This window comes from Daktulosphaira vitifoliae, unplaced genomic scaffold (genome assembly GCF_025091365.1).
Source record: "Daktulosphaira vitifoliae isolate Bord-2020 unplaced genomic scaffold, ASM2509136v1 Scaffold_1, whole genome shotgun sequence".
Lineage (NCBI taxonomy): Eukaryota > Metazoa > Arthropoda > Insecta > Hemiptera > Phylloxeridae > Daktulosphaira > Daktulosphaira vitifoliae.
In genome coordinates, this window is record NW_026099572.1 from 87,992,283 (window position 1) to 88,020,262 (window position 27,980).

The following is a 27,980-nucleotide window of genomic DNA, read 5'->3' on the forward strand; positions in this document are numbered from 1 at the left end:
GCAAAAGTATAATAAAAAAAATTTTATGAAACCGTTCACATACATACCGTACACTCTTTAACGGGTTTCAACAATTCGTACAATTAAACTAGTTATGTACACTAATATGCTTACATTAAACTACTGTAACTTGATTAAGGTTAAGTTTAGATGCTGACATACATTAAAAATCATTGATTGTAATAATATAAGTTTTATTGGGCATTTAAAAAAAATGGATAAAATTAAACAGTTTGATAAAAATAATATTTTATTTTTTTACTTTACTTCTGTTATGTTTATCTGCGATTATATTTTCCAAATTTCATATCAGTTGATTAAAGAAATTTTATGTTTCAATTTTATTATAAAATATCTTAAGGCTATAATATTAATATCATAAACCCAAAACTTTGTATATACTTGTAAAATTTTAGTTTGCTTATTTTTATTATTAAAATAATATATATTTACATATGTAAACTTAAAAAGTTTTAATTTAGTAAATAGATAGAAAACTTAATAAAATTAATTTACATTTTTGCTAAAACATTTTTATTATTCTGAAAAAAAGACCACCAATAAACAATTTATTGCACACAGTTGTTTTTGTCATGATAACATTTCTTTTATAATTATGAAAAACCATTTCCTGATTGGTATGTGATAGAAGTAGGTATATCATTTTGCCTAGTTAATCTAGAAATAGACATTGTATAGTATTTTCTTATTTTTCATCAGACATTGAATTGGTACGATGTAGCCGAATCGATAATGCGACAATGTCTGATGCAAACTGATACCAGATCGAGGTTCGGTCTCGGAGAGCTTCGCTCGCTGAGCAATTGCTTAACTCGGTAATTGGAGTCGTTATATCTTTATGGCGACATCTTATCTATTATTACAGTCAGTTTCGTAGTTTTTTTCGATAAGAAATCTTATCATTTTGAGGATGCTGCTATAGACATAACCAGTCGCTAAAACAAAAAAATTGATATTCGAGTGATCGTTGAAATGTACGATTAAAGTAGTATTATACAATTTTTAATTATAAATTTGTATTTCAGTTCCCATTCATTATCTAGTTTTGAACATAAAATAACTAAAAAAATTGTCTTGATTTGCAATGAGTTCGGATTAATAGCGCGCCAATTCATCGCGTAACATGGAATTTTTTAATTTATATAGTGTATGAACTTATATCCTATTGCTTATCAATAATGATATGGTATAATAATAATAAATCTAAGTGATATTAAATTCATTTTTAAATAATAAATCTAAGTCCTAAAACAATTGGTTGATTTTGAAGAAGGCGTTTTGAGTGCAATAGCTTTTAAATTTCCTGAAGCGCTAATAAAAGGATATTTTTTAATTTTTCACGACGTATTTTAAACTGCAGGTCTCCGATAAAACAAATAAATGATGTTACAAGGAATAACTCATAACTTTCAATTGCAATTGTAAATTTCATCAATTTTGTTTATACATGTAAACAACGATCGTTTTTACTATGATAAGTGTTTTATGCAACTATTTAAATGTTTTTAGTAAATAGTGTTTAATGTGATTATTATCATTATTTTTATTTGACGAAATTTTGCAATAAAATGACGCGTAATTAATTAGACCACGATAAATTGGCGCCTGATGAATTTATGTAAATCCAAATATTCTATACAATACAAGTATTGTAATTTCAAATGTAAAATTGTACTATACAAGAACGAGGACATGTGTACTTAGATCTAAATATTTGAAAATGTCGACATATTGTAAATATTTTATGTCTAGGTAAACAAAAGCAAGAATTCTGTTAGCTTGTCTATTGTGTATTTTTAAAAATGCTGAATTTAAATAGAATTTATTTCTATTTATTGCATCAGACCCTCGGTTGTTTTTGAATTGCTCTGCAAGTTCTCAAATCGTGTCTTTTCTCTTTCACAAAAAGCCGCCTTTTTGCTACTTGATCGTTTGTATTCACTCTGCACATATTGTGTAATTTTTTTCTAAAATTGTTATTTTTTAAAGTTACCCCTTTATGATTGTCGCAAAATATCGTCACAATAATCGGCCAGCTCAGAAATACTAGCCTTGTATTTCTCAGTACTAAACGTATAGACCTATTGTGATGAGTTGCAATTTCTTTTTTAGGCTCATTGAAAGTAAAATGTGGTGGTAGCGGTTATTGGGGTACAATACTATCTATGTGAAATAGTTGCAGCAATTTGTTCAGGGTAGTAGTTGTAGGCTATATTCCTACAGGACATGTAAATAATGACAGTATTATTCGTTACTAAAAGGTCAGGGGCGTTATAGTGGTCATAAAATAGGGTCAAATGGTTTATGAAGGGTGAAGTTTTACTTTAAATAGTAAAACATAGTCTTAAAAATAGGTGTTAAGATGATACTAAAAATTAATAATGCTAAAAATATAACAATTCCCACGATTCTTATTTCATTTAAAAGTTGTTGGTATAATTATCTTACTTAAAAATAATCCAATAACGGTAATATTTTTCTCATCTGATTTATATATTGCAATAGATTATTAGATTACTAAATTGGATTATAACAGATTTAAATGTAATTATGAAAAGATGTTAATTATAATAATTAAGTAGTTTTTACACTTTTTTTTGTGACAGCGGCACATTTTAGAAATAACCGATCTGGAAAAATTAATCAAACTGGCCCAATTTGCTTTTTAATAGATAAAAGATAAATTGTTAAAATACAAAAAAAAGTCATGGTATGATTTCCAGCCAAACGGGAACTTTACCATTGTTCCTATCCCAAAAACCTAAAGTTGTTAGTGGGTATAGTTAAATTTTTTTATATATATATATATCCCCATGGCAAATTTCTACGTATTTATATAGTAAATAAAGTAGTTTTGAAGTAATATTTCAATTAGTAAGCGTAAAACTACAATTTTTATTTGTGTCTAACCTCACTCCTAATTCCCATAATTGTTAGGTATATTCGTAGGACTATTGACCGTTAAGACCTGTAATTTTACTATAATCGTAATAAGCATAAAAATGTATGCATTAGTGATTTATTGCACAGCAACGGAGACATTTTTCCTTCATTATTTATTTTTCTTTTTATCTCCTAGTGCAGTTTCATTTACAATCGTTACGTCTTGAATATCACACGTACTGTATTATAGAATGCAACGAAAAGGGGGGTGGACATTTAAACTGGTTTCTTGGTATATTTTATTTCCTCTTCCCTTTTCTATCCATTTCTCACGAACACCCCCGCTTTATCATAAATATTTGTTTATAGTTCAAATCGTAAACATTTTTACATACATTCAACTCCCTAACCAATTTTTATCTATTAATGTTTCTAGTCTTCTTCTGTTTATATTTTGATTATGTGGTTAGAAAAAAATTTTTCGATTATTCAAATAATTTTTACGATATACTATATGTAACTAGCAGTTAAAAAATATATATAACACTTTAAGTTTCTTTGAAGTATTAGTATTGGATAAAAGATATTGTGTTCGAAATTTCAATCATTAATTTTGAAAGTAAATTTGAAGTACGATAAAGTCTTATATCAAATGTTGATTGATTAATTCTGGAGATGTATTAAAATCATATTTTTGGTTTCAGCATCTAATTTTATCGTGGATTATAATTTTTAACTTGTCTTCCTATTTAAACAAAAATTTAAAAATGTGTCATTTTTATAAAAACTGATTAGGATGCAGATTAGCGATTTAAAAATAATGTGTAATACAAAAAATGATATAATTTCAGCACTGATCATTAAATTACTTAATTATTACACCTATAGCGTAAAAGGGTAATTTGTGCTGAATAATATTATAGACAGTTAAAAGTGGAACTTCTTCACACCTACATATCTTATAATTTTTTAATGACACGAATGAAAAAATTCATGTATTTATAGGTATACTATTTAAAACATTATTGAAATAAATAGTTTCAAGACACGACTATATAACCAAGGTCAAATTCATGCGCCCATGAAAATCGAGACCCTGAATTCGATCACGGATTATTTTATATAAATTAAAAATTCATCATTTATTTACATTTTGACAGCTAGATCATATTTCTTGCCTTTGTTGGATAAATACTGCACATTATTATTAAATAGCAAAGTTCAAGATACAAGTGTTCTATTACTAACATCATATTTTCAATACCGACAGCGGAAGCCAACGAAATTATGAACGATGTTACATACTACAAGGCGCAATTGTTATTAATCTTATAACTAACTCATACACATAATATGCAGTAAGTTTTTTGTACCAGAATAATATTTTCACTCTAAGTCATAACAAGTTGTAGGTGAGTCTACTTGTACGTGTGAACAGTAGTGATACAATTTTAATTAACTGCTATAACTGTTATTTTCTACGAAACCTTAACTATACTACATTTATTGCTTTATGTATCCATTCATTTCTTGATAGGTACGAGGAGCTTACTTATTTTCAATACATATATCGTTGAATTAATTCGTAAGGAATTTTTTTTTTTTATCATTCTATTTTTTGGTCCAGTTTTCGCAGAGTCGTGGCAATGTACCGACAAGCCCTTCACCTTGATAGTTGCAATTCAGTAGTAATGAATAATAACGTCATTTTATATATTGAATACGTTTTCTTTTATAACCGTGATTAGTGTCACAATTTATTACTAATGTGTAAAAGTACTTTTGTTTTTGACCATTCGTGGTACAGAATCTTATTTTGTTAGATTATTAAAAATAAATTTGCTTGAATAAAATAAAAGTAATGTCTGAAATGTAATTAATTAGAAGCGTCATTTGGGAGGTGGTAGATTAGGCGATCACACATACTGATTTTTCAGTGACCCACAGAAATTTGGTATTTTTTTCCAAAATATCATAATTATAAAAATTTTTAAAAAATTGGTCAATAATAAAAATTTTGAGTATAAAAAGTGTCTATTAGAAAGTTCATATGCCCTAAAAATAAAGAAATGACACCACTAGTATAATAATAAATATAAGAACATATCAAATATTAAATAATATTAAACTAGTCAATGAAAATTAATAAATAATTAGCCTTGTTCACTTAAAGATAAGTTCTTACTTTAAAAAATACCTATATATTTATATTCACAAAGTAAAATATGTTTAATGATTATAAAAGTGGAACACGACTTTATATTTTCAATATATTGTATATTATTTAATTATTTAATATAATAATTATTTTTGAGTTATTAACATTTTTATACCTAGACAAGAAAAGCAGGGTGGCTGAAAAATTTCTAATAATAAATATAAAGTAATTCACCGTCATTTAAAATCAAATTTAAAGATTATTAAGAAAATACTAAAAGAAATTTTTTTAACTTTTTAGAAAATTACTTAAAAATTTCCGAAAATTTGACAACTATATTACATATACTTTCAAGAAGCCTTATAAATTCAAATATTATTCAATAATTATAATTTTTGTGTTCAATTTTTTTTTATTTTTGACGTTTGTCAAAGTCATGAAAAAGTCGTTATGTCCCTACTTAAATAAAATTCAATGTTAAATTGTCTTTATGTACATTTTTTTTTTTATTTTACTCCAATATTACTTTTTAAAAAATGTATAACTAGACGATTTTTTTTTATATTAAAATACCTTACAAGGGTTTTGCTATAGTAATGAAGATACCTATTTTCATATCGCTTACATGGAATATAAAGTTTAACTTATTTTAAATATTTTGTCTCCCCTGAATTAAGATACACGTTTTTTAATTTTTGAATAAGCTTAAATTGTCCCTACCATTACACGTGATGTACTAGTGTCCAAACAGTAACATTTATGTTTTTTACGCTCGTGGTACGAGGTTCGAACACTGGCCGTTGAATTGGCTCTATTATCATTTATTGCTTAATCCTTTTTGAGTTAGAAAACAATTTTAAATTCATTTGATTTTTATCTTATTTATATTGAATAACTTTAATGGATATAAAGGACTCCATCAGTGTAGTTTCTCCTTGTGAGAAGATATAGGTAGTAATATATAAGAAATATAGAAGATATAAGGTATAGGTAGTAAAATTATTTTACCATGAGATTTTTTTTGTGTCTATAATTCATTTTTTTTAGCTCTCATTTGACGAATTGTTTTAAAAAAACATTATGTGAAAACACTTTGTATCTAGTTAAAGATATTACTTTAAAAATTGAAAAAAATGTTCCTTTTTGTTGAATAATTTTACTTTGTATTTTATTAATTTTTTTTAACGCTTTTAGTGTGTTCTACTATCATTGTATAATATTCCAAATTTTTTGGTAAGATGTACTATATAATTCATTCCTAAAAAATTCACTTTGGGGATCACCTGAATTCATCTAATAAAATCAATTATTATAACACGCTCATTTGAGTAGATATTTTTAATAATTTTTTTTTATTGTTTTTTTTAATATCGGTACAAAACTATGAAAAATATTCAATTCACACTGGACCAATTTTAAGGATCAATGTGTCAAAAAACACAATTTTAAGCATGTTGAACTTAAAGTCACCAAATATTGTAATAAATATTTAATTTTAGAAATATAGATAAATATCTACAGAAAAAAAGGCAAAAAAACTTTTTTTAATTAAATATCTCCACAAATAATAAGAGTATATAATTCGTTTTTATATAGAATTACACAGTAAAATCATATTAATAAAATGAAACATTTATTAATCAGCATAGAAATAAAATATATTTTACTAAACCAAGTTTTTGCGCTGATTTCAAATGTACAATTAGAATTTTTCTATCTCTTTTTATTATTATTATTATTACTAATATATAAAAACGAGTATTTACATTTAAAAATTTATTTTTTATATGTTTAAAATACTGTGTGAATTATTCAAAATATCGTGTTTAACCTTTTTCTTGTTTAAGTTTATTTAAAGTTAATTTTTATGAAAGTTTATAATTTTAAAATATTAAACTTTTTTTAGTTGTACTAGTAAGTTTGAAATTAATGTCATTAATTTGCAAATTTTATGAATATATAAAAAATTGTTTTGTTTAAATTGATAGGTCAGGAACTTTTATAATTACTATAAACAGTAAATTTATAAAAAAAAAACCCCAAAAATTCGTTAAAGTCACTTATTATATTTTTTGTATAGATACTGTAGTAAATCATTTTAATAGAAATACTATTTATTTCTATGTAACTCTTGCTGTTTAGATAAATGCCACAATTGAAATATTTAGAACTATTTTCCGTATAGTTATTTCCTATAGTATTCTATACTATAATAATATTCAAGAAATTCTGTGTCTAGTTTCATCTATGTTTTCGTCAGCTTTTGTATTGTTGAATTTCATTTTAATCTGTATTTTTTATATGTTAATACTCGTTTTTAACTAATTTATAAAAATATCAAAAGTTAGTGGTGACGAAAAAAATATATTTGCAGATTTGAAACCAACGCAATCAAATTCTCAAGAAAAGTATTTTTGACTCTGATGAAAATTCCTTGTAGATCATTTATTCTTATTAACAACAAATTATCATCTGAAAAGTTTTGTATCAAGCCTTTCAATTTTTATACACGTTTACCATAAAAGTAACAACTACTTTATAATTTTTTATTATTTCTCCGTAAAAATTACAATATTAAATTATTAAAAATTAAATTCATACTATATTCAATTGCTATAATAAATATTTATTCATAAATTATACTTATATAATAATTAAATAAATAGGAGTTCATTTTGGTTTTGAAATTATCCACCGATTTCTAAAATGAAATACTATCTAGACTTTTGCATCGAAATGTTTCTTATGATAGTGATTTTAATTTGTAAAATATCATCTATACTTGTCCCAAATATGCTTTGTTTACACTATGCCGCGACCCCACTGTGCTACCATTTTTTATTATAAAATTAACTTCCTTAATAGGTATGATTAAATAACGAATGGTTTTGTAAATTTTTAATGCTAATAAATGGACAACGTTTTTGAGAAATGATCAAATAATTTTTTACTTTTACTTATTAAGCTATAAAATTATTAAATGTTACAAATTAAGTTAATTTTGAATAAGACACTCATTTTCTCAAAAGTATTGAATATTTTTAATTATCTAAATATGAACGATTATTTAATTTGTAACCTGTATAATATTACAGAAGAACAATAATAATATACAATTAAATAATAGTAAGTATCAAAAATCATTATTTAAATTTTTTTAAATAGGAACCTTTATTTTTAACCTAAATAAAATATTTCCTAGAAGGTACTACGCTTCATACATGACAATCCTAATCGCTCACTATTGGTGTTAACTAGGGGGGACCATTTAGCTATTCTTGAATATGTTTTTTCAACCTATACATCAAATACAAAGAAAGTATTATGTTTTTTTTATTACTAAACTATTTATTTTTCGTTAAGTTATAGGTTGCGAATTCAGATATTGCGTGCTATGCATAGCAAAAGATTTTATTTTTACTTATTTTGTATGTCAACAAGAAGACAAAAAGAGTATTATATAGCCAACAATACTTTTAGAGATCATTTGATATTATTCAAAAATAAAATCAACTGGATAATAAGGTACATTTAATATCTTTTTAGGAACTTATTTTAGAATACTTTCGTAGACTTATCATAGAGGCGATTGAAACTTTAATCTATTATTCTGTATAAGCATTTACACAGCTGGATGTCAAATAATGATGAGATGTATTTACATCTGAAAATATTCTAATATTATATATACTTTTGTTGAATTTAAATGGTTATTTAGAACTAGTATTAGGTTATACAAATATGTAAGAATATTTAACGATTTTAAAGAAGGGATTCATACAATATACCCTATGTCAGATTTATTTATTAAGAGGAAGTGTAATATAACATAAATGTATTCTACATCAAACGATCGTCTTATGAAATCAGCAAACATGTAACACCAACTTCTCATGTTAATTAGCTACCAGGAAAAGCTCGACGACAACTTATTTAAATATGTCAGCATATTGCCGGCACGGAATCAATAAAAAAACCGATAAAATAAATCACAGACTTAATCTAACGGAATAACAGAGTGAAATAGGTTGGAATTCCGTAACTCTAGTTTTTAAGAGATCTAAGTGCCGACAACAATTGAGAATATGTAAATAGATACATAAAAACGTAACTGCATTAAGTCACGAAGTCATACTACATGTGTTATTTCAAATATCTAAAAAGTTATTACATTTAAACGCGAAGGGATATAAAAAACAATAGTGTTAATCTTTTGCGATAATATTTTCAAGTAAAGTGAATCTTCTTTTTTGATTTCTATGTTAATTAGAGTATATTTATATTTTTAATAACATCGATTCTTTGAAATTTACTAATATTTTTAAAGGGCTAAGGAATTTTTCATAAAATACAATAACTAGAGTTTAGTTATTGTAAATTATAAAACATTTAAATTAAAATTTAATTACTATAAAGTCATACTATAGCATATTTTTGTATAATTTATAATTTATAAGTATTTAATAATATAGTTTTTATAGTCACTATTTATTTTTTATTTTTTGGACGAAAAAATGTGTTACCAAAAATTAATTTATTTTCGATATTGGGCTGTAATAACCGATAAAGCTTAAATTTTATAAAAGATTTTAAAAATATGTAAAAATTTGTTCAATGAATTAATTATTAATCATTTTAAAATTATATTGAGAAAAAACTAAAAAAATTATTATGAAAAATTTTCATTGGCTCACTTAATTACAACGTAAGAAATCAAAAGTAATTTAAAATATTTATTTTTTATGAAATTATATGATTTTCGTTTCACAAATATGTGCTTATTTGAACTATTTTAGGACTCCACATTTTTAATTTTCACCCGGGTCGTCAGCAATTCTGAATTAAAAAAATAATAAAATATATTAATAGAGTCCTGAATTAAATGCACTTATAAATGTTCTATGCACCATTTTAAAAGGAACCAAGTTTCTGAAAATTTATTTTTTGGAATAAACAGCAGCGTAGAAATAGTATTTGTTTTAGAAAGTAATACACCCCCTAATTTTCCCCAACATTATAACCCCATTAGATTATATTTCTAAGTTTTCAAGTCGATTATAACAATTTGTACAGGCTGATGACGTGTTTGGAATAACTTAAGAACATTTATAAATACATATGAATTCACTCTGTATTTATTAGGCATAACTCAGTGATTAGAAGATTAAATTAGATTTAATAAAAATGATCAATATTTTTATAAATAATTTTGATGGACATACATACATTTAATAAAGTGCAATTTATGAACACCGTTCGCCTTTGATATTAACTATACGTATTTATATAGGATATTTCACGTGATTCAAGAAAATCTTTTGATCAGGTCTTATAAAAAATTATTCATATTGGTGCAAATTTCGCAGTAGTATAACTTTATTTTAAAACTCTTTTTTTAACTTAGATGCGAAGCTGAGAATGTATTAATTTTATTATGATGTGTTTATTATTATTATTATTTTTTGTGTTTGTTACCACTTATTCTTAGCTCTCACTGGACTGATTTTGATGAACAATACGTTAAAAGATCACAAATCGTATTTAATTGAAGATATTAACATCAAAAATTGAAAAAAATTGTCCCATTCGCCGTAAATTGGGAAAATCCCCCCAAAAATTACATCTTTTAAAAACAGTAATTTTCGAAATTTTTTTTACTTTAAACTGCCATAACTTTTTGAATAATGGATGAATCTAAATAATTTTTATAAATACATTAAGTATTTACTCATCATTTGGTATATTTTTTTAAAAATCTGACCCTTCACTTGCTCGCAGAGGGGATTATTTATTATTTAAGTTATCAAAATGATAACTTTTCTACAAAAAATTAACTTTCTCAACATAATTTTTCAATGTTTCGAAAATACTGACACTTTTATATACATATCTTAAATTAGAGCTAATGTAATATACTTCAATATGGATAAAAATTTCGAACTTCAGGTTTTTTTCATAGTGAAAATGGCTACCGTAATAAAAAATATGCTATTTTTATGTTAAAATTCTCGATTTTGAATTTTATTTAATTTTAAAATACCTTCAAGGTAAGTACACTGATTTTCAAAAATATTATATAAATTTAATTGACATAGCATAGAAAGTTAAAATTATTTAAATTTTTTTTCTTTTTTAAGTCAAGAAAAATAAATTTGAAATTTTAACTAGATTAAATTGAAATTTTTATATAAAGTTGAAAGCGACGTAAGATTACTGAGTCAATAACATATATGCCTTTTAAGCTTGTGATACGAAGTTCGGATCCCAATCAAAATTACATTTTTTTAAAATTCTTTAAGAGTAATGTTGAATTTATTTGATTTTTATCTCATTTAGATTCAATAACATTAATTGGTTTTTTTATGTGACTCTCATTTATTTTACCACCTCTCACTTGTCCATTTTTTTATATTTAGGTCAAATTATCACAACTAGTAACTAATTAAAAATATTATCCTTAATAATTGAAAAAAAATCCCCTTTATAAAATTTACTTAACCAGCTTTCTCCATACAGGCAATTAAAATCCACTTTAAAGGACCCAAAAAAAAAAAAATGGTTAAAAAATGACATTTTGCACTGATTATTTTTAACATATTAAAAATCAAAATCAGTAATAATTTAAAACAATTTTTTTTTTTTATTTATTTTTTTTTATGTAAATGCACATTTTTTAATAATAAGTAGTAATATCAAAACTTATAAGTGATAGAAAAAGTTTGAATTCAGAATATTTGAAAACAGTGAGAAAAGTTGATTTAGAAAAGTAAATTTGTAATTCCGATGAAAGTTCCTTGTGTACCAATGTATTTGTTTATAAGTAAAAAAAAATGTTTTTATAAATTTTAGCATCAAGCCCTTTAGTTTTTATACATTTTTGTCATAGAAGTAACAAAAGAAACTACTTTATAATTTTTTATTATTTCTCCGTAAAAATTACAATATTAAATTATTAAAAATTAAATTCATACTATATTCAATTGCTATAATAAATATTTATTCATAAATTATACTTTTAACTACTAATCAGGATATAATTAAGGAAATTGGAGTTGTTGATGTTGCTTTTGTAAACACTATTTATAGATTTGCACCGAAGCGTTTCTTATGATAGTGATTAAAATCACTATTGTCTTTACTTGTTCCAACTATGCCACGTCCACACTGTGCTATCATTTTTTTTAAAAATAATCTGCGCTTTGAAAGAGTTTTGATAACTATGTCTCCTTTAACCGTTATATTTCTAGTTACTTGAATGATGTATTATTATTTTTGATTAAAAAAATAAAATCTAGTTATTTACTAGTAAAATTGGAAAATAATATTTCCAAATTCTTATGCACGCGCATATGCTGATTCTTAAACATTATAATTTTACTTTAAAAACTTATATTTATCAATAAATAGGCAAGAGTTTTTATTCATTTTTTATTATTTATAACTGAAAATAAATACTTTCCCAAATATATACCTCTAAACACGATATTTATGATTTTTAAAAACTAGAGAATGAATACTACTAGAAAACGAATACTGCCGAAGTTTTAACTAAAACATTGTCTAATCTAATTTTAATACGTGGTTACTAGTACTTTTTATAATAAAGAAAAAATCTAAATAAAGTCCTACTACAATATAATATTTTTTGATAACATATCCATAACTGTTAATTTGCTAGAAAATTCTAATTTTTAACATTTATTAAAGAATTAAAATTTTTATCTTAGTAACTTACAAATATTTTTACATAATAATTATAGAAAATTTTTCAGATAAAAAATATTATTTTATATTGTTAAAATATTATTTATCATTATTATAAGTGTGATATTTTAACATATATGAATAAAGAAATATAACTATACAGTAAAGTCACTAAATAGTTTATTTTCAGATATCCTTTACATTATGATTAGAAAAAATATATCAAGTCCACTTTTTACAAAAAGTTACAATAAATCAACTATAATTTTTTCACGTTCTTCAACAGTTATTTATTATAAAAATTAAAATATACATAAAAATTTTAAAATAAAAATACGATTTTTATATATGTATATAAATTCTAGAAAATATTATTATTATTTGATGAAAGATTGGATAAAATATACTTAAATTATTTTATAATTAAATTATGAAATATTTTCAGATCAAATCATTTTCATAAGAGTAGACCAATCCTTATACAAAAATATTAATAACTTAACTAATGTATTCTTTGTATTTTCACACTTGTATTATTTTAAATTATATTTGTTTTAAGTATTTATTCAAATGCAGTGTCCTTTTTTTTTATTACGAAACAGACCTCACGGCTCATTTATTGTTTTTATTGACTCAAACGTTTATAATAGGAAAAAAGAAGTTCTAAATGTTAATAATAATAATTGACGTTGACTACTAAGCACAACTGATTTTTTGTAATGGAGTATTCTATAAAAAATATTGTAATTTTTTGTTTGATATATTTCATTCAGCCATTAAATTCCCATGAGGTAATTATACTTATAAATATTATTGATAAGTAATTATATTTTATTATTAGTATATCCGTAGTTATTCATAAAGTATGATTTTTAATAGTTCTATTTTCTATGAAAAACTGTTTTAATAAAATTTAAATAAAATGTCTGAGACCTCTTTTATTAAATATACTTTTACATTAAATAAAAAAGCATACATGATTAACTTCTTTGTGCACGAATAATTAAAACGTATGAGTATTTTTCCTTTTTTTCTTGTTTGATTCTTGTTTGTTTTTAAATGTAGTGTCATTTAAAAACAGAAAATATGAACAATTTATCAGTATTATATTTAGATTTATATATTGCCATCTTTATAAACTTTACTTGTACATTTGTGAAAGATTTAAAGTGGTTTAATGTGTTTACCACTATATCAGATTCATTTAGTATCATACTTTTATTTTGAGTTCCATATACAGAAAAATTCAGGAGCAGGGAAAACACCTGCTGAAATTTTATATTTTTAAGTACTATTATATTACTATAATATATAGTTTAATTTATAATGTATGACACGTTTACATTAAATTTTTAATTATAAATAAATTTTATTGTGATTTAATTTAATTTATATGAACTGTGTTTGTTAATAATATAGTATTTTATCATCAAGAGTTATTTTGATATGATATAAAAATGTTTGTCAAATAAAATATTAATCTTTTTTTTTTAATATTGTAGTTTAGTTAATTATTTTAAACATTATTTTGATTTGTTAGGTAAAAAAAAAATGAACTGTTCTTAAGTAAATATCTTATTTTTTAAATGAGTGCGAATCACACAATTTATTTTTATTTTTTCTTGTGTGTTTTTATAAAAATGTATGGGTAAACTCTATCATTTTTAAATGTTAATGTCAATTTTAAAATTAATATATCAAAATGTCTACCAACCAGTTAACAAGTTTTTTAGTTTATAACTCATAAAAAAAAATATAAAAATGCTAAAAGAATTACAATTTACAAGTGTGTATCATATTAAGTTAGATTAGATTACAATAATGAAACGAATCTATGAGGCCGAATCAAACTAAAAATTATTTTGATTAACTTCAACTCTTTATAAAAATTTTGCATTTTGACTATTGAAGTCTCTGTAAATGATATATTTAAGCGTTATTTTTTATATTCGTACGAGCGTTATTAAAATTTTGTGTTTATTATTATTTTAATATTTTTGTATATGTGTTACAATTATATATTTAAGATATAACTGTCTGTAACCGTTAAAAGACTCATGACTTCTAAATTTTTTTAAGTCTAATATTGGTGTGTGCGACAGAGTTAAGATTGGAGTTCTGGTCTTTAAGTTAGTCCTAATAACTACTAGCTGGCTAGTCATTGTGCTGAATCGTCCTTTTAAAGGTAAAGAAAAAAATTATTGTGCTAGTGACTGAAGAACAGTCACTCTATAGTATTCTACTTTTGATTTGGACCACACTGGCGGGTCCGGAGGCTACACTTTAGCAACTCCCTAGTTTGGGGGTTATGTTGACTTGCAGTATTTTGATGGGAAAACTCGGAAAGAGCCAACAAACGCGCTTTGACGTTATTTAAGTATTCATTCAATTCTTATATGTGGATTCGTGCCGTAAGCCGGCCAACTTAGTCGGGTTAAAGTGGCGGATGACACTATTAAAAATATAACAACAAAATTGTATATTATCAATTAATCAAATCAGAGAATATAATGTAATCAAATTTTGTTTATATGTTATGTAATCGATAAATTATATTCATTTCTTCATGTGGAATTGCATACTTTTATTGTTTTTACTTCATACCTAATTGTAAAAATTATAAAACAAATACATTTAATAATATTATATTTATAATTTATGGTTTTTTTTTTTGTTTTTTTATTACAATTTCTAAATATAATTATTTTCAGGGAGTAAAATATCCCCTATTCGTTTCCTCTTTCGATGGAAACAATTTTGTATGTAACATGCAAAAATTGCCACAACAAACATATTACAATCCTGTTGACAAAAAATGGAGAAGAGAAAAATGTGAAAGCCTTGGATTTACTTATCAAGAACAATCTAATAAACCATTTACACCAAATATGATACCGCTTGAATTGTTAAATAAAAGGCATTCACTATATAAGACATTATCTCTATATATATGTGGAAATCAAAATATACACTTAGAAATTGAAAAAAAAATCATAAATGTAAGTTTAAAAAAAATGTATAAAAGTAGATATAATATGTAGTTTTGGATCTTTATAACGTTATTAATGTCATAAAAAAAATGTAGACTCTAAGAACCAATAGCATTATTGAAGAATTTTTTGGTACCAGAGAATTACTTGATGAATATATCGAGAACAATGTAAAAGTTTCTAATACAGGTATGATTAGACTTCATTCTTATTACACAGGTTGTTTTAAATCTATCTGACTATGCTTATAACTTTTAAATTTATTACTAAATGAAAATTCGAAATTGCTTTATTTTGACACTTTTCTTAGAAAAAATTTTAATAGATCGATGATGATTTTGGGAAAAGTACTTATCAAGTTACATATATTTTAATACATAGAGTGGGAATGGTACGTGTACACGTATACTAATACGTGCTGTACAAATTTCGACTAAAAAAGAGATAAAAGGCTCACAAATGTCTGTTTAAAATTTAAAAAAACAGTATAGTGGGAACGTAGTATAACTGGAATAACTATAGATGAAATTTGACAGTGATTGAAATGCAAAACTGTAGAGAGTGTTAACGTTTTAGAAAGAATTATTGGATTTTTCCAAAACCAACATGAACTACTGTTTCTTTATTTATATAAAGTTATAAATTACAAAACTTTTAATTTATAGAAATAATAAATTAATAAACACTGATTATAGTAATTAAATTTAGTATCTAATTGATATTTAATAATTTAGTATAGTAATTTTTACAGAGAAATTATAAAAAGTTATAAAGTTTTCATATGTAAAATGATTCATTTAATATTAACCAATCTAATATTAAGCTAAAAACTACTATTTTTAAAATTGTTATTGGTGTTTTTTAATTTTAAATATTTCTCGATTGAATAATAAATTATTATTTTTTAATTCATTCCTTATACTTTATAAGAGTGTCAACATTCATTTTTTAAATGGCGTCATACATATTTATCTAGTTAATAAATTAAAAATGATTTATTTTTTATTTTATGTGCTAATTAAATCTGTATGTTTCAATTAAATAATGAATGTTGACACTCTTATTAGGTAGAAGGCAATAATAATTAAAAAATATATTTCAACGAAATGAAAATTTAATCAAAAGTTATAAGTGTGGTCAGTTAGATCTGAGACACTCAGAATATTTTATACAGGCAAAAGGGGTAGCCACCCCTCTCTATTGTGGTTTAATTTAAGGTAGACTGAGGAGCTAATAACAGGGGCGGCCAATTAACTTTTGCATATTTTAATCCTTTTATATTAATAAACAGCAAAAATAAATTTTCATAATGTTAAATTTCAGGTATTCATTTTTGTAAAGTATTAGAAAAATATATCGTCTAAACGTTATATTTAAATTATAAAAAACATACATTTAAACTCTATACGTTGGTATTTTCGTAACAACCAATTCAGAGGTATTCTAAATGTCATTTATTTTACAGGTGAAGTGGAGAGTATTGGTTCGTACGCAGAGACATTTGCTGCTTCCTTATATCTAGATACGTGTATTTATGTATTTGAAGAAATAAAAAATGATTGGGTTTTATACTACGGCAAAAACTGGCCCAAATACGATACGCTTAATATGGAAGATGAAAAATGCATTTATTTGTTCGTAACTGGACGTTTTATGGGTGTAGTTTCTAAGGTTACTAGCCCTTAAGTTATACTTCATTTATAAAATGATATTATAATTGATGTTTTAATAAATAATCTAAAGGGAACATTTTAAACAATTTTAAAACAGTAAAAACATTTTTTCAATATTTAATAAAACCATATTTTGTTAAATGACTAATTAATTTTGATGAGATCTGGATTTTTAGAAAATATTATTTATTTATGTTTTTTAAACGAGTAGTTATGAATTATACATTATTTATTTTTGAACCACTCTAATATTTATTTCGATATTCATTTTATAAGATTAAGAATGCCTCAAAAAGTGGGAATACATTTATTTATGATTGAAAAAATATATAAATAGACGATCCTAGGAACTTTACAAGTTGATTTATATTAAAATGTATGAGTTCACAACTTTTATAACAATTTGATGGAGACTAATATAAATATCTCAGGAGCCATTTATATTCGTATATTAATAACTCGATAAATAATGACCATAATGAAAGGCATAGGTAAATAAGATATTTGAGCAGTGAAATCTTCTCCTCTTGTAAAAATGTAGTAGTATAAATTATTATATTAAAATAATTTAAGAACTTTTATTTTAAATATAATTAATTATATTTGAAATAAAAGTACTCAACGTTATCAAAACGTCATATCCTAGTGACTTTACTTTTACTCAGTTTATAACTAACAGATAATTGATAATCAAGTTTTATTACCTTCAGTACAATATTGTGTATATATAGTCAAAATATCAAATATTTCTAACGAGAGGTTACTAAAAAAATACACATTGAACTAAAAATCTCTCTCCTGAAAGTATAAAGATTTGCGTTACAACCTTTATATTATAACGCAACGCATATTATTAAAAAATACCAGTCCATAAAATAGTATTAAATGTTAACGATAATAAAAACAACAAATAGAAATATTTGAAATAACAATGAATCGCAAAATATATATGTATTAATAATTTATAATCAAATAAATTTATAATACAAAAAAACTATAATTTACCTATTAATTCAATATTGTTTTTAACCCTAATCGATTTTAAAAAGATTCTTTTAGCTCTTTGATATTAATAGTTTAACTACGTAGAGATAAAAAAATGATTAAACAAAAAGCAATGCTCGTTCCAAGCTTGGTCATGACATCAATCCACGCACAACAACAGATTTACTTGCTGTATCAATTGAAACTCTCACTGCACGGTACGCTCATTATAATAGTTTCGGTAGCGACCGAAGAAAGTGTTAAAACTCGGTTATTATACCATCGCCGTGTTTGAGTTGTGACTATCATTGCCATAATAGCAGTACATAGATATAAATCGTGCATTGTAACCACTGCACGGTGTATAGTTTATTAATTCCTCCCACTCGCAAAAATCACGATGTTACACAAAAAAGCAATAACAAAATGTGTTATTTTTTGTCGTCGTCGTCGTCATTCATCGTGTGAAATTGTACTACCGCAGTTTGTTTTTTTCTTTCTTCTAAGTTTTCTTTGCAGAGTGCCGGTCTAATTGGCCGCTGTCAATTGTGTCGCGTTCGCGGTTAGAAGTATAAGAAGTACGAATGGATAAACTGTTAATAAAACTGCAAAAGGCAATAATTTTGCCGTGACAGGATATTACACCTCGCAGAGCAACTTCACACCAGGTACTTAGTCCCTTAATAAATAAGAATTACAAATTATTATAAAAATAATTCAAGTGCTTATAAGTCGGTTTAATATCACTTTCATATTATTAGCAGCAGAAAATCGATAAAATGCGATTATTTTATAGTTAATAATGTATTTTAATATGAATGTAAAATTCCAATAAATCACTAGACTTATGCATACTGGTTTCAAAGAAATTCAATCGAAAAAAAAAGTGGATACAGAAAGACTAGGGTTATGAATCACATGTGTATCATTGTTGAGATTTATTAAAATATATCCGAAATAGTATGAGGTCATCGACATATCAGACTAGATTGATAATTATTATCTTTAAATGAAAAATGTCATTTGTATTTTTCCAAACGGAATTCAATCTTGTAAATTATTTAACAAGAATTTTAATATTAAAATTTCTCAGTTTAAAAACTAAACGTCGAATTGAAAAGTTAATTGTTAGATGTCGAAGCATTAACTTGATGATTGAATATTTTTCGCGTAAACCATGTAAATGATGTTATTATAAACTATTACCAAAATAACTGTACAAAATATGTATTTAATTTATGAAATAAATTGTTTTAAATCTGTTTAATAATTCAAGTGTAAAACCACATTTTATTTTATAAGTAGCTGACAAGTAAACATTTATAAACTCTAAATTCGAAATTACTTTTATTGCTGTATACAAAAATGTCATTTTACATTAATGTGGTATATAGAATTAAGTTTTGTATGTGTAAAAAATTAAAAACTAATTTAATTACTTATCAGCATTTATAAATAATGTAATCCAACAAAAATATTTTTATTAAAAATACATAAAAATTTATTATAAATATTTAAAAAAATATATTTTATTAAGTTGTATCTTATCAAATGATTTTTTTAGACCAAATTATAAAATAAAAATAAAAAATTTACTAAGTGATAAAATGTCAATGAACTATAAAAAGTGGTGTTTTCGTAAAAAACCCTTTTTATATTTTAGGGTATATGCTGATTTATAAGAGTACACCCTTTTATATAAATAGTTAAAAAATATTATTTTTTTAGGATATACGTTGATTAAAAATATTGTTAATGGGTATACGCTGTATATTCGCGTATAAGCCCCAAAGTACACTATCTATATATTATGCTCAACATTTAAATTTCTCTAAAAATATTTTAAAAATAAATTACAACGTAGAACTTACCGTATTAGTTAAATTATTTATTATAAAAATGATATTTTTATTTGATAATTAAACGTGTTCTAATTATTTTATTTTATTTTAATTGAAAAAAGTATAGTTTACATGAAAAAGTTCAAGCAGTTATTAATTGTTTAATGTTTTTAGAATCGGAAACAAAATATTTTTTGAACTCTTCACAAAACTATAATATACATAGCTCATATGGACTCTTCTGTAAATTTTGCAACCTTCCGTATAGGACTAGAATAATATTTACTGTATAAACATCAGAATGGTTTTTGTAAACAATGCATTAATAGAAAAATAAATTGTGTATAAAGTGAAGGTCAACAGATTATCAAAACAAAGTTGATAGTCTGTTAGAAAAATTTAAATAGTTTACAAATTATTTACATTGAGGTACACATTGTTTTACAAGAGTAGCAAAAAATAATAATTTTTAATAGACCCGAAATTCATTCAACTTCGAAAATATAAACTCAGATATTAAAAAATGTATAGTGTAAATATTTTTAAATATAATTTACGTTAATTTAACAAGATAAATTTTAATTATTTAAAAGCCATAGATAGTAGTAATCATCTAAATAACTAGTTCGATAAACCCTATGGAAACCACATATTTTATTGGTTCAAATTATATATATAACGAAATAAAACAAATTGTATAGTTTCTTTATTATGCGCAATTAAATAATTCTAAAAGTTAATTATCATTAGGTAAAATAAATTATAAATTGAGTAATAATATTATACAATTCTTAAAAGAGAGTTTACTAATTATGAATTCAACTAAATTTAAAATAATTTATGAACTCATTTTATCTAGAAGAAAAAACTAAAAAAATATAAATTAATTTTTCTTTAGTCAAATTATTTTAGAGACATGATTTCGAAATTATTCATTTATTAAGAAACTAAACGTGTTCACCGATTCGTGAATACTATTTTCGCAAAAATAAAAAATACCTCAATTCACTACACTTCTATTTGATATTAGGTTTGTTAATTCAATGTCTTCAACGATCAGATTTTAAAGGGAAAGCGTTAAAAATTGTTCCTAACTATTTTCAAACCGTAAAAATCAAATGTATACTATTGTATAAAATGCATTTCCGTAATGTTACAATACTCCCTGGCACTTACAGTCCTTTGAATATTTTGTTATAAATTCTAGTTTTCTTAAGGTAGGATGAGTGTATCCAAGAAATGTCTAGTGATAAAAATAAGAATACCTACCTCTCATCTTCAGCCATTACTTTAAATTGTTAATAACCGAAAAACTGGTTCAAAAGTCGTTATCGACCAGTCATTTTCTTAATTAAGTCGTTATAAGATAAATAATCTAGTTAATTATGTATATTCTCATAAAAAAAATAAAGTAGACAATGCACAAGGGATGAACATAAAAAATACTTTATGATTGATAAATATAGAAAAATATGTGCCTTAAAGAACCAAAACAAATTTCACAATATTTCTATTTTGTGATCAATTAAGTGGTTTACGATAACAGAATTACCCTGTCTAATAAATTTGCATAATGCTTTGACCTATCATTGAATAATAAAAACTACTATGGGTGGAATTAGCATTAACAATAAACAATATAATTGAAGTCTTCTGTTGGTTCATGATAAGGATATCAAAGAATTGTTATTCACAATTGGTATATCTTTCGAATGTTGTTTTTTATAACAATTTGAATACGGTTCGTGTACTTTTAATTCTGATGTCGGTAAATTAGCATGTCATCAACAAAATGGGTAAAAAGTTACATATAAATACGTGTTATTATTATGTATCTACACAGTGTAAATTAAAAGAATACGATATGAACGCGTTGAATAATAATTAGATATGATGACTTTAATTAACAAATTATCTTTATTAAACTAATCAATGAATAAAAAGTCAATTTTTATATAGTATCAATTTACGATAAATGTGTAGAGTATAATTTATTGTAACCCTTACATATCGCCAAATGATCTAACTTGGGGCAGTAAATATTTATGAACAAGTATTTTGTGTTTTTTAACAATACTTCTAAATATTTTGAAAGTTTTAAGATTGAAATTATTCTTTTTCATCAATACCATAACGTTTTATAATTTCAGATATCTTATTTCTATGCCTGAAACGAGCGATCTTCATTCGGAAGACGAAAATATGTTGGACGGTTTACAATTACGTGGACGATCATTTGATTTATCGACTGATCACTCAAGATCGTCTAGTACCGAAAACAGTTCTATTTATTTACCAAATAACAGCAAAGCATCAGAAGATGATGATGATAATTTAAAAAGTAATATTAAGTAAAATTAATAATAATGTTCATGTAATAAGATTTCCCGTTTAATTCTCATCAAACAATTTTGTTGCTTATCAGGTGATTCAGAAAGTTCAGACGAAAAACTATCACAAAGAATCACATCGGGCAAACGTAAACGTCAAATTAGTCAAAATTCGAATAGTGAGTCTTTATCATCCCCTAACCCTAGAAGATGTAGAAAAAGTATTCGACAACGGCGATCAATGGAATCGCTGACCGCTAAAGATCGAAATTTAAGAAGGTTGGAGAGTAACGAGCGCGAAAGACTGCGCATGCACTCATTAAATGACGCATTTGAGGTAACTGCTTAAAAAAACAAATAAAAAACTATTTGAGGGAATTAATTTATGATATCAATTTTTATCTAATTTAAATAAAAAGTATCTTTATAAGTAATTTGTTCAATTTATATTTTAACGACCGAAGAGTAATTTTATTAAAAACAGATGATAATGATTTTTTTAAAGATCATTTATTGTAAGATCTTACTATAGTAATTAAATATCTACGTAAATTATATAAAAATAATACCCGTTATTTTCCGTTCAAGAACCTTGATTTTAGATAATTACTTGTTTTTTTTTTGTTTTATAAACAATGTTAATGTATTTGTATAAATTTAACTTAAAAATTAAGAAAAATTATCTTTCTTATTAATTCTTTAGAAATTACGAGAAGTAGTTCCTCACGTAAAAATGGGGCGTAAGTTATCAAAATTGGAGACATTAACATTAGCTAAAAACTATATAATGGCATTGACAAATGTGATATGTGATATGAGAGGAGAACAAAAACCATTTACGTAAGAACTTTGTTTAGAGTTAATAAAATAATGGAATAAAGTTAAATTCTTTATTTAGCTTTGATGACCCCGATCAGCCAGAAGATGAATACGATTCAAGTAACGATGGTGGATTCGAGTCTGGTAACAGCAGTAAAATAAGATTAAATTTGGAACAAGAGTTACTGTCTTCGGATTAGCACTATACTACAATTAATTAATATTGTTTTGAACTTTCCTATTCTTTATTTTTTTGAAGGATATACCCTGAAAAGGGTAAACCCCTAAAATAAAAATAAGTGTTTTTTTGCAAAAACACTACTGTTCTTTATGTACATAAACCACACTTATTATAATTAGTTAACAATAGTTTTAAGATAATTGAATCGTTATTTTTAAAGTAAAATAAAAAATATTACTAGCTCAGCAGTTAGTATTATTATTGAATTCTTTATTATGAATATACCAATATTGAAGTTCTGTTAATAATTAAATAATTACTCATTAAGACTCTTTATATATATGTAAATTATACGCAACAATTTATAATGTCTTTAACGCTGTAAGATCATGAACATTTATTAACACTGAAGATAATTAACAACATTACTTTATATTTTACATTATTAGAGTTATTAAGAGATATTAAGGAGTGTATTGGCATTTAAGCACACATACATGATATAATATTGCATAGATAATATTTTTAAGAATCCAAGATTTTTTTTCTGTGAAACTTTACTTTTTGATAGTAATAATTTTTAACAATCTATAGCTCTTTAATAGCCTGTGAAGGCCATTCCTTTTATGAGGGATGATATTTAACCAGGATGGATTATTTTTTCTTAACTAAAAAATGAATTTAAATAATTAACTTAAGTATATATTATTATCAAAATATTTTTAAAATGTTCTCAAAATAATTATTCTAAAATTATTTTGCCATTCCTATAGTAGCAACACGTATACTATTTTCACTGAAGACTCATTCAACTTTTCTCATCTCATTATTATAATAAATAAAGTCACAATGAAGATGAGTTAAATCATTCATTAAAAAACTCATTACAGCATCATTTAACTGACTACAGATAATAATTATAGATATATTTCATTGTATTCGAATTAAAAATGCTACAATTTTTTTTTTCAGTAAAACTATAAACATGTATTATAAACAATAAAGTCTTATAGTGTAAAAACCTTGGATCAAACTTATACTATAAAAACCTATTGTTTTAGGTTTAATTATTGTACCACGTTATATCCATAAAATGTCTATTAGAAACCCACTAATTTTATGCAAATAACCTAAAAGCTATGTTTATTTATTGTACTATCTTTTAACTTCTCTTAATGTATTTGTACACACGCCCACACACAAAAGCGATGTAACATATTTTTCTGACTGTAATACATATTTTCTAATTCATTTATAAAAATTTGTTATCACTTTAAAAATAAAATTGGACATCATATCGAATTAAATAGAACTTTGACGGATACAGGAAAATACAAAAAAAAATTAAAAAAAAATTGTTTATTGTTTATGTAAATATATATTATTTATTAAATATTGACTTTTTTCTTTAATCAAAAGTTAAATTCCATTAAAACATATATTAAGATGTTTAGAATCATGTATGAATCTAATTTAGACTATTATAAAATATATAATATTAAAGGTATTGGAATTCATTTGTATTGTGTCAATTACTGTGTTAATTTTTCATAAGATATTAAAATGAGAATTTCTAGGGTACCTACATTTTGGGAAGTATTTAAACAGTTACATAAAAGTAACTTTATTATATAACACAAATTAAATTGTGCATTGCGAAATGCATAATATAGGTTGGGTTGGGTTTATAAAATAAGAACTTTGTCAATTTATACTTATATACAGAATGCTGCGCCATGTTTTTAAATATAAAATAACTTTGGATCCAGTAAAAATGTTGTATTCCCTTTTTTTAAAATTATTTTTACAGTTTTAGTTTACGTCAAAGAAATTATTTTATTATTTATCTCTAATGAGAATTTTTTTAAATGCAACATTTAACTATGTTATAAAATAGGAAATAATCTAATTCAGAAAATAACTGGTCGATAATAACTTTTGGACCAGTAGTTTAGATGTTATTATCAATTTAAAGTAATGACTGAAGGTGAGGAGTGGAAGCTGCTATTTTTACTACTAGTCATTTCCTGGTTTTATTCTTCGTCTCGCCTAAGTATAAAAGTGAGAATAATAATCAAAGTACTGGTTTAAAGTTATTACTGTTATTTCTGAATTAGATTATTTTCTATTTATATGCAAATTAAATATGTATGTTGCCATTTAAAAAAATCAAGTTTACACATCTTTTAAGTAATAAGGGATATGTTATAAAAAGTTAGTATAAGGTGATAAATCAAGAATTATATGTTACTAAAGGAATTCTAATATAATTTTTCCAGTTTTGTATTTATATTTCGAATAATCGAGTGATTTTCAATAAACCGTTTGGGTAAATCTCTGTATAGTGTGAATATATAGTGGTGCGACAAATGAGTTATAAATACACACCAGTACAAGATATACTCGCTACATACCTACTCTATGTATTAAAATACTTATAATTCAATAAGAGCTTATTCTAAATTTGTTACCGACTCATAGACATTTTTCGTATGAAAAGATCTCAAAAAATGGCTGTTTTAAAAATATTGACAAAAATAAACAAAATTTTCAATTTTTTTTTTTATTAAAAAAAAATAATAAAAAATATACTTTTAACGTTGTCCAAAACTGTAAGAATTATTTGTAAAAAATTAAGTAATGCGCAATATTTACTGGACTAAAAGTTATTAAAGAAGTCAAAACCTGATGGGACATCCATATTTGAATACATTGTTATGAAGAAACATATGATTTCATGTCTGCATAAAACAGTATTTGAATTATTTTTTTCATCTCTCTTTTAGGCAATAACACAACATCTATTATATTTTGCTCAATTATTTTTTTTTTAGGAGGGATTATTTTGAAATATGAATAATTGTATAATTAATTCAACTAAGACATATTACGAATATTAATTTATTATTTTCGAGGCTACTTAACAGAAATATTCGACCTCTATTTGGAAACTTATGACGCTTTTAAAAATTTATCAACTAACTAAATAAAAAAATAAAACTTCAATTATGTTAAGCGTAAAGTGTTTTAGACATTTAGACAACGCTCCATAATCATTATAAATAGAAAATAATTTTTATACTTTTAAGATTAACAGGTAAGAAAATAATATCAGTAATAATAGCTTGGAATTTACTTTAGCAGTGAACAAAAGTATATTAGTGATGTGTCTTCCTGAACTTTGTGAACATAACTAGGATTACCGGAGAATTTATCAAATTTATTCTTAGTAGTTCTATTAAAATTGAATAATTTTTTAATCATAATGATATATTATTTTATTTCTTAATTTTTTTATTTCCACCTGTACCTTATAATGTGCAAAAAACGTTCTGTTCAGCATCATGTTATGGTTTGTACATCGACACTTACTCATAATACATTTAAGTAAAAATACAGTGATACGATTAAGCTCTTCACACATTTAAAGTATGTTTGTGTTTTCAGATTTTCTTACGTTGGTCTATTAAGTTAATTGTGTACACGTCAAAAGAGCATCATCAAAACAAATTCAATGGCAAATATTTAATTACACTTAATAAAAAATTAAAACATTAGTATATGACCAATATAACCATAGACAAAAATAAATGTTCTGTCAATAAATTGTAAAATTATTATTTTAAAAAATATGCAAATTTTGTGATAAAATTACTTTTGTGTCTATATAACTTTTTACATTAGAATAATTCTGATACAAGATAATTTTTACGTGAATTTCAAAATTAACAATACCCTCTATTAATTTTGTATCATTCTTTTCTTTATTTATTTATTTTTTTTTTTTTGAAAATATATTTTTGTAACTTTTTTTGAAAACAGATAAATTAATTAAAAAAAAATATTTAAATTTAAAACTTTTAATACAAGTGTTTAATACAAATCAAAATTGTTGAAGTCCAAGAACAATCTTTATAATGAAAGCGACTAGTTATCTTCTAAGAAACATGTTTAGATGTTAAACATTATTCTCTAAATCAGTGACAGCGTAACCTTTTTTGAGGCACTTGGCAAAATAAATACAACTTATTCGGGGCCTTCAGTCATATATATTTTTTTAAAACTTATTCTATGATTATTTTATATTTTTTTATTTTAACTACAAAAACAATTTTCTGTATCACATTACTCAGTAGAAACATTTGAGGTACTCATAAGTTAATTAAAAATATAAAGAGTCCCAATAGTCAATGACCTAAAACATATCAGATCTTAATATTTGTGAAACACATTAGGCATTACAGAAATATCCATGAATATGGATCATATAGAAAGTTCTTTTAAAGATACTGATTTTAGCTCTTTAACATAATTAATTTTTTTTTCAAGAAAAACCTTGAACATTACTATATTGATACTAACATTTACACCTGAGAAAAGTCACGTAAACGATCAT

The 27,980-nt window shown here is 24.2% G+C and overlaps 2 protein-coding genes across 3 annotated transcripts; both read left to right on the top strand.

Moving 5' to 3' along the window:
* Nucleotides 1-13,397: 13,397 nt before the first annotated feature.
* On the top strand, nt 13,398-17,669 carry LOC126896327 (uncharacterized). Of its 2 annotated transcripts, none has more exons than XM_050669009.1 (4): nt 13,398-13,557; nt 15,478-15,765; nt 15,852-15,945; nt 17,222-17,669. In XM_050669009.1, exons 1-4 carry the CDS (start codon nt 13,486-13,488, stop codon nt 17,440-17,442), a joined length of 675 nt encoding a protein of 224 aa, XP_050524966.1. In that variant the 5' UTR covers nt 13,398-13,485; the 3' UTR covers nt 17,443-17,669. The 2 variants fall into 2 exon arrangements, with proteins under 2 accessions (XP_050524966.1, XP_050524967.1); XM_050669010.1 differs by lacking the exon at nt 13,398-13,557 and adding an exon at nt 14,842-14,951.
* An 826-nt stretch (nt 17,670-18,495) lies between these two features.
* Nucleotides 18,496-23,832, top strand: LOC126896326 (protein dimmed-like). Its single transcript, XM_050669008.1, has 5 exons — nt 18,496-19,081; nt 22,405-22,595; nt 22,680-22,921; nt 23,288-23,424; nt 23,483-23,832. The coding sequence occupies exons 2-5, from the start codon at nt 22,418-22,420 to the stop codon at nt 23,601-23,603; spliced, it is 678 nt and encodes a 225-aa protein (XP_050524965.1). The 5' UTR covers nt 18,496-19,081; nt 22,405-22,417; the 3' UTR covers nt 23,604-23,832.
* Nucleotides 23,833-27,980: the final 4,148 nt, after the last annotated feature.

Bases quoted from the DNA above. Each gene is read 5' to 3' on its own strand.
- LOC126896326 (XM_050669008.1), top strand. From the start codon at position 22,418: ATGCCTGAAACGAGCGATCTTCATTCGGAAGACGAAAATATGTTGGAC. The intron at 22,922-23,287 runs GTAACTGCTTAA...TTAATTCTTTAG, and splicing joins CATTAAATGACGCATTTGAG to AAATTACGAGAAGTAGTTCC. The intron at 23,425-23,482 runs GTAAGAACTTTG...TTCTTTATTTAG, and splicing joins GGAGAACAAAAACCATTTAC to CTTTGATGACCCCGATCAGC.
- LOC126896327 (XM_050669009.1), top strand. From the start codon at position 13,486: ATGGAGTATTCTATAAAAAATATTGTAATTTTTTGTTTGATATATTTC. The intron at 13,558-15,477 runs GTAATTATACTT...AATTATTTTCAG, and splicing joins AGCCATTAAATTCCCATGAG to GGAGTAAAATATCCCCTATT. The intron at 15,766-15,851 runs GTAAGTTTAAAA...AAAAAAATGTAG, and splicing joins TTGAAAAAAAAATCATAAAT to ACTCTAAGAACCAATAGCAT.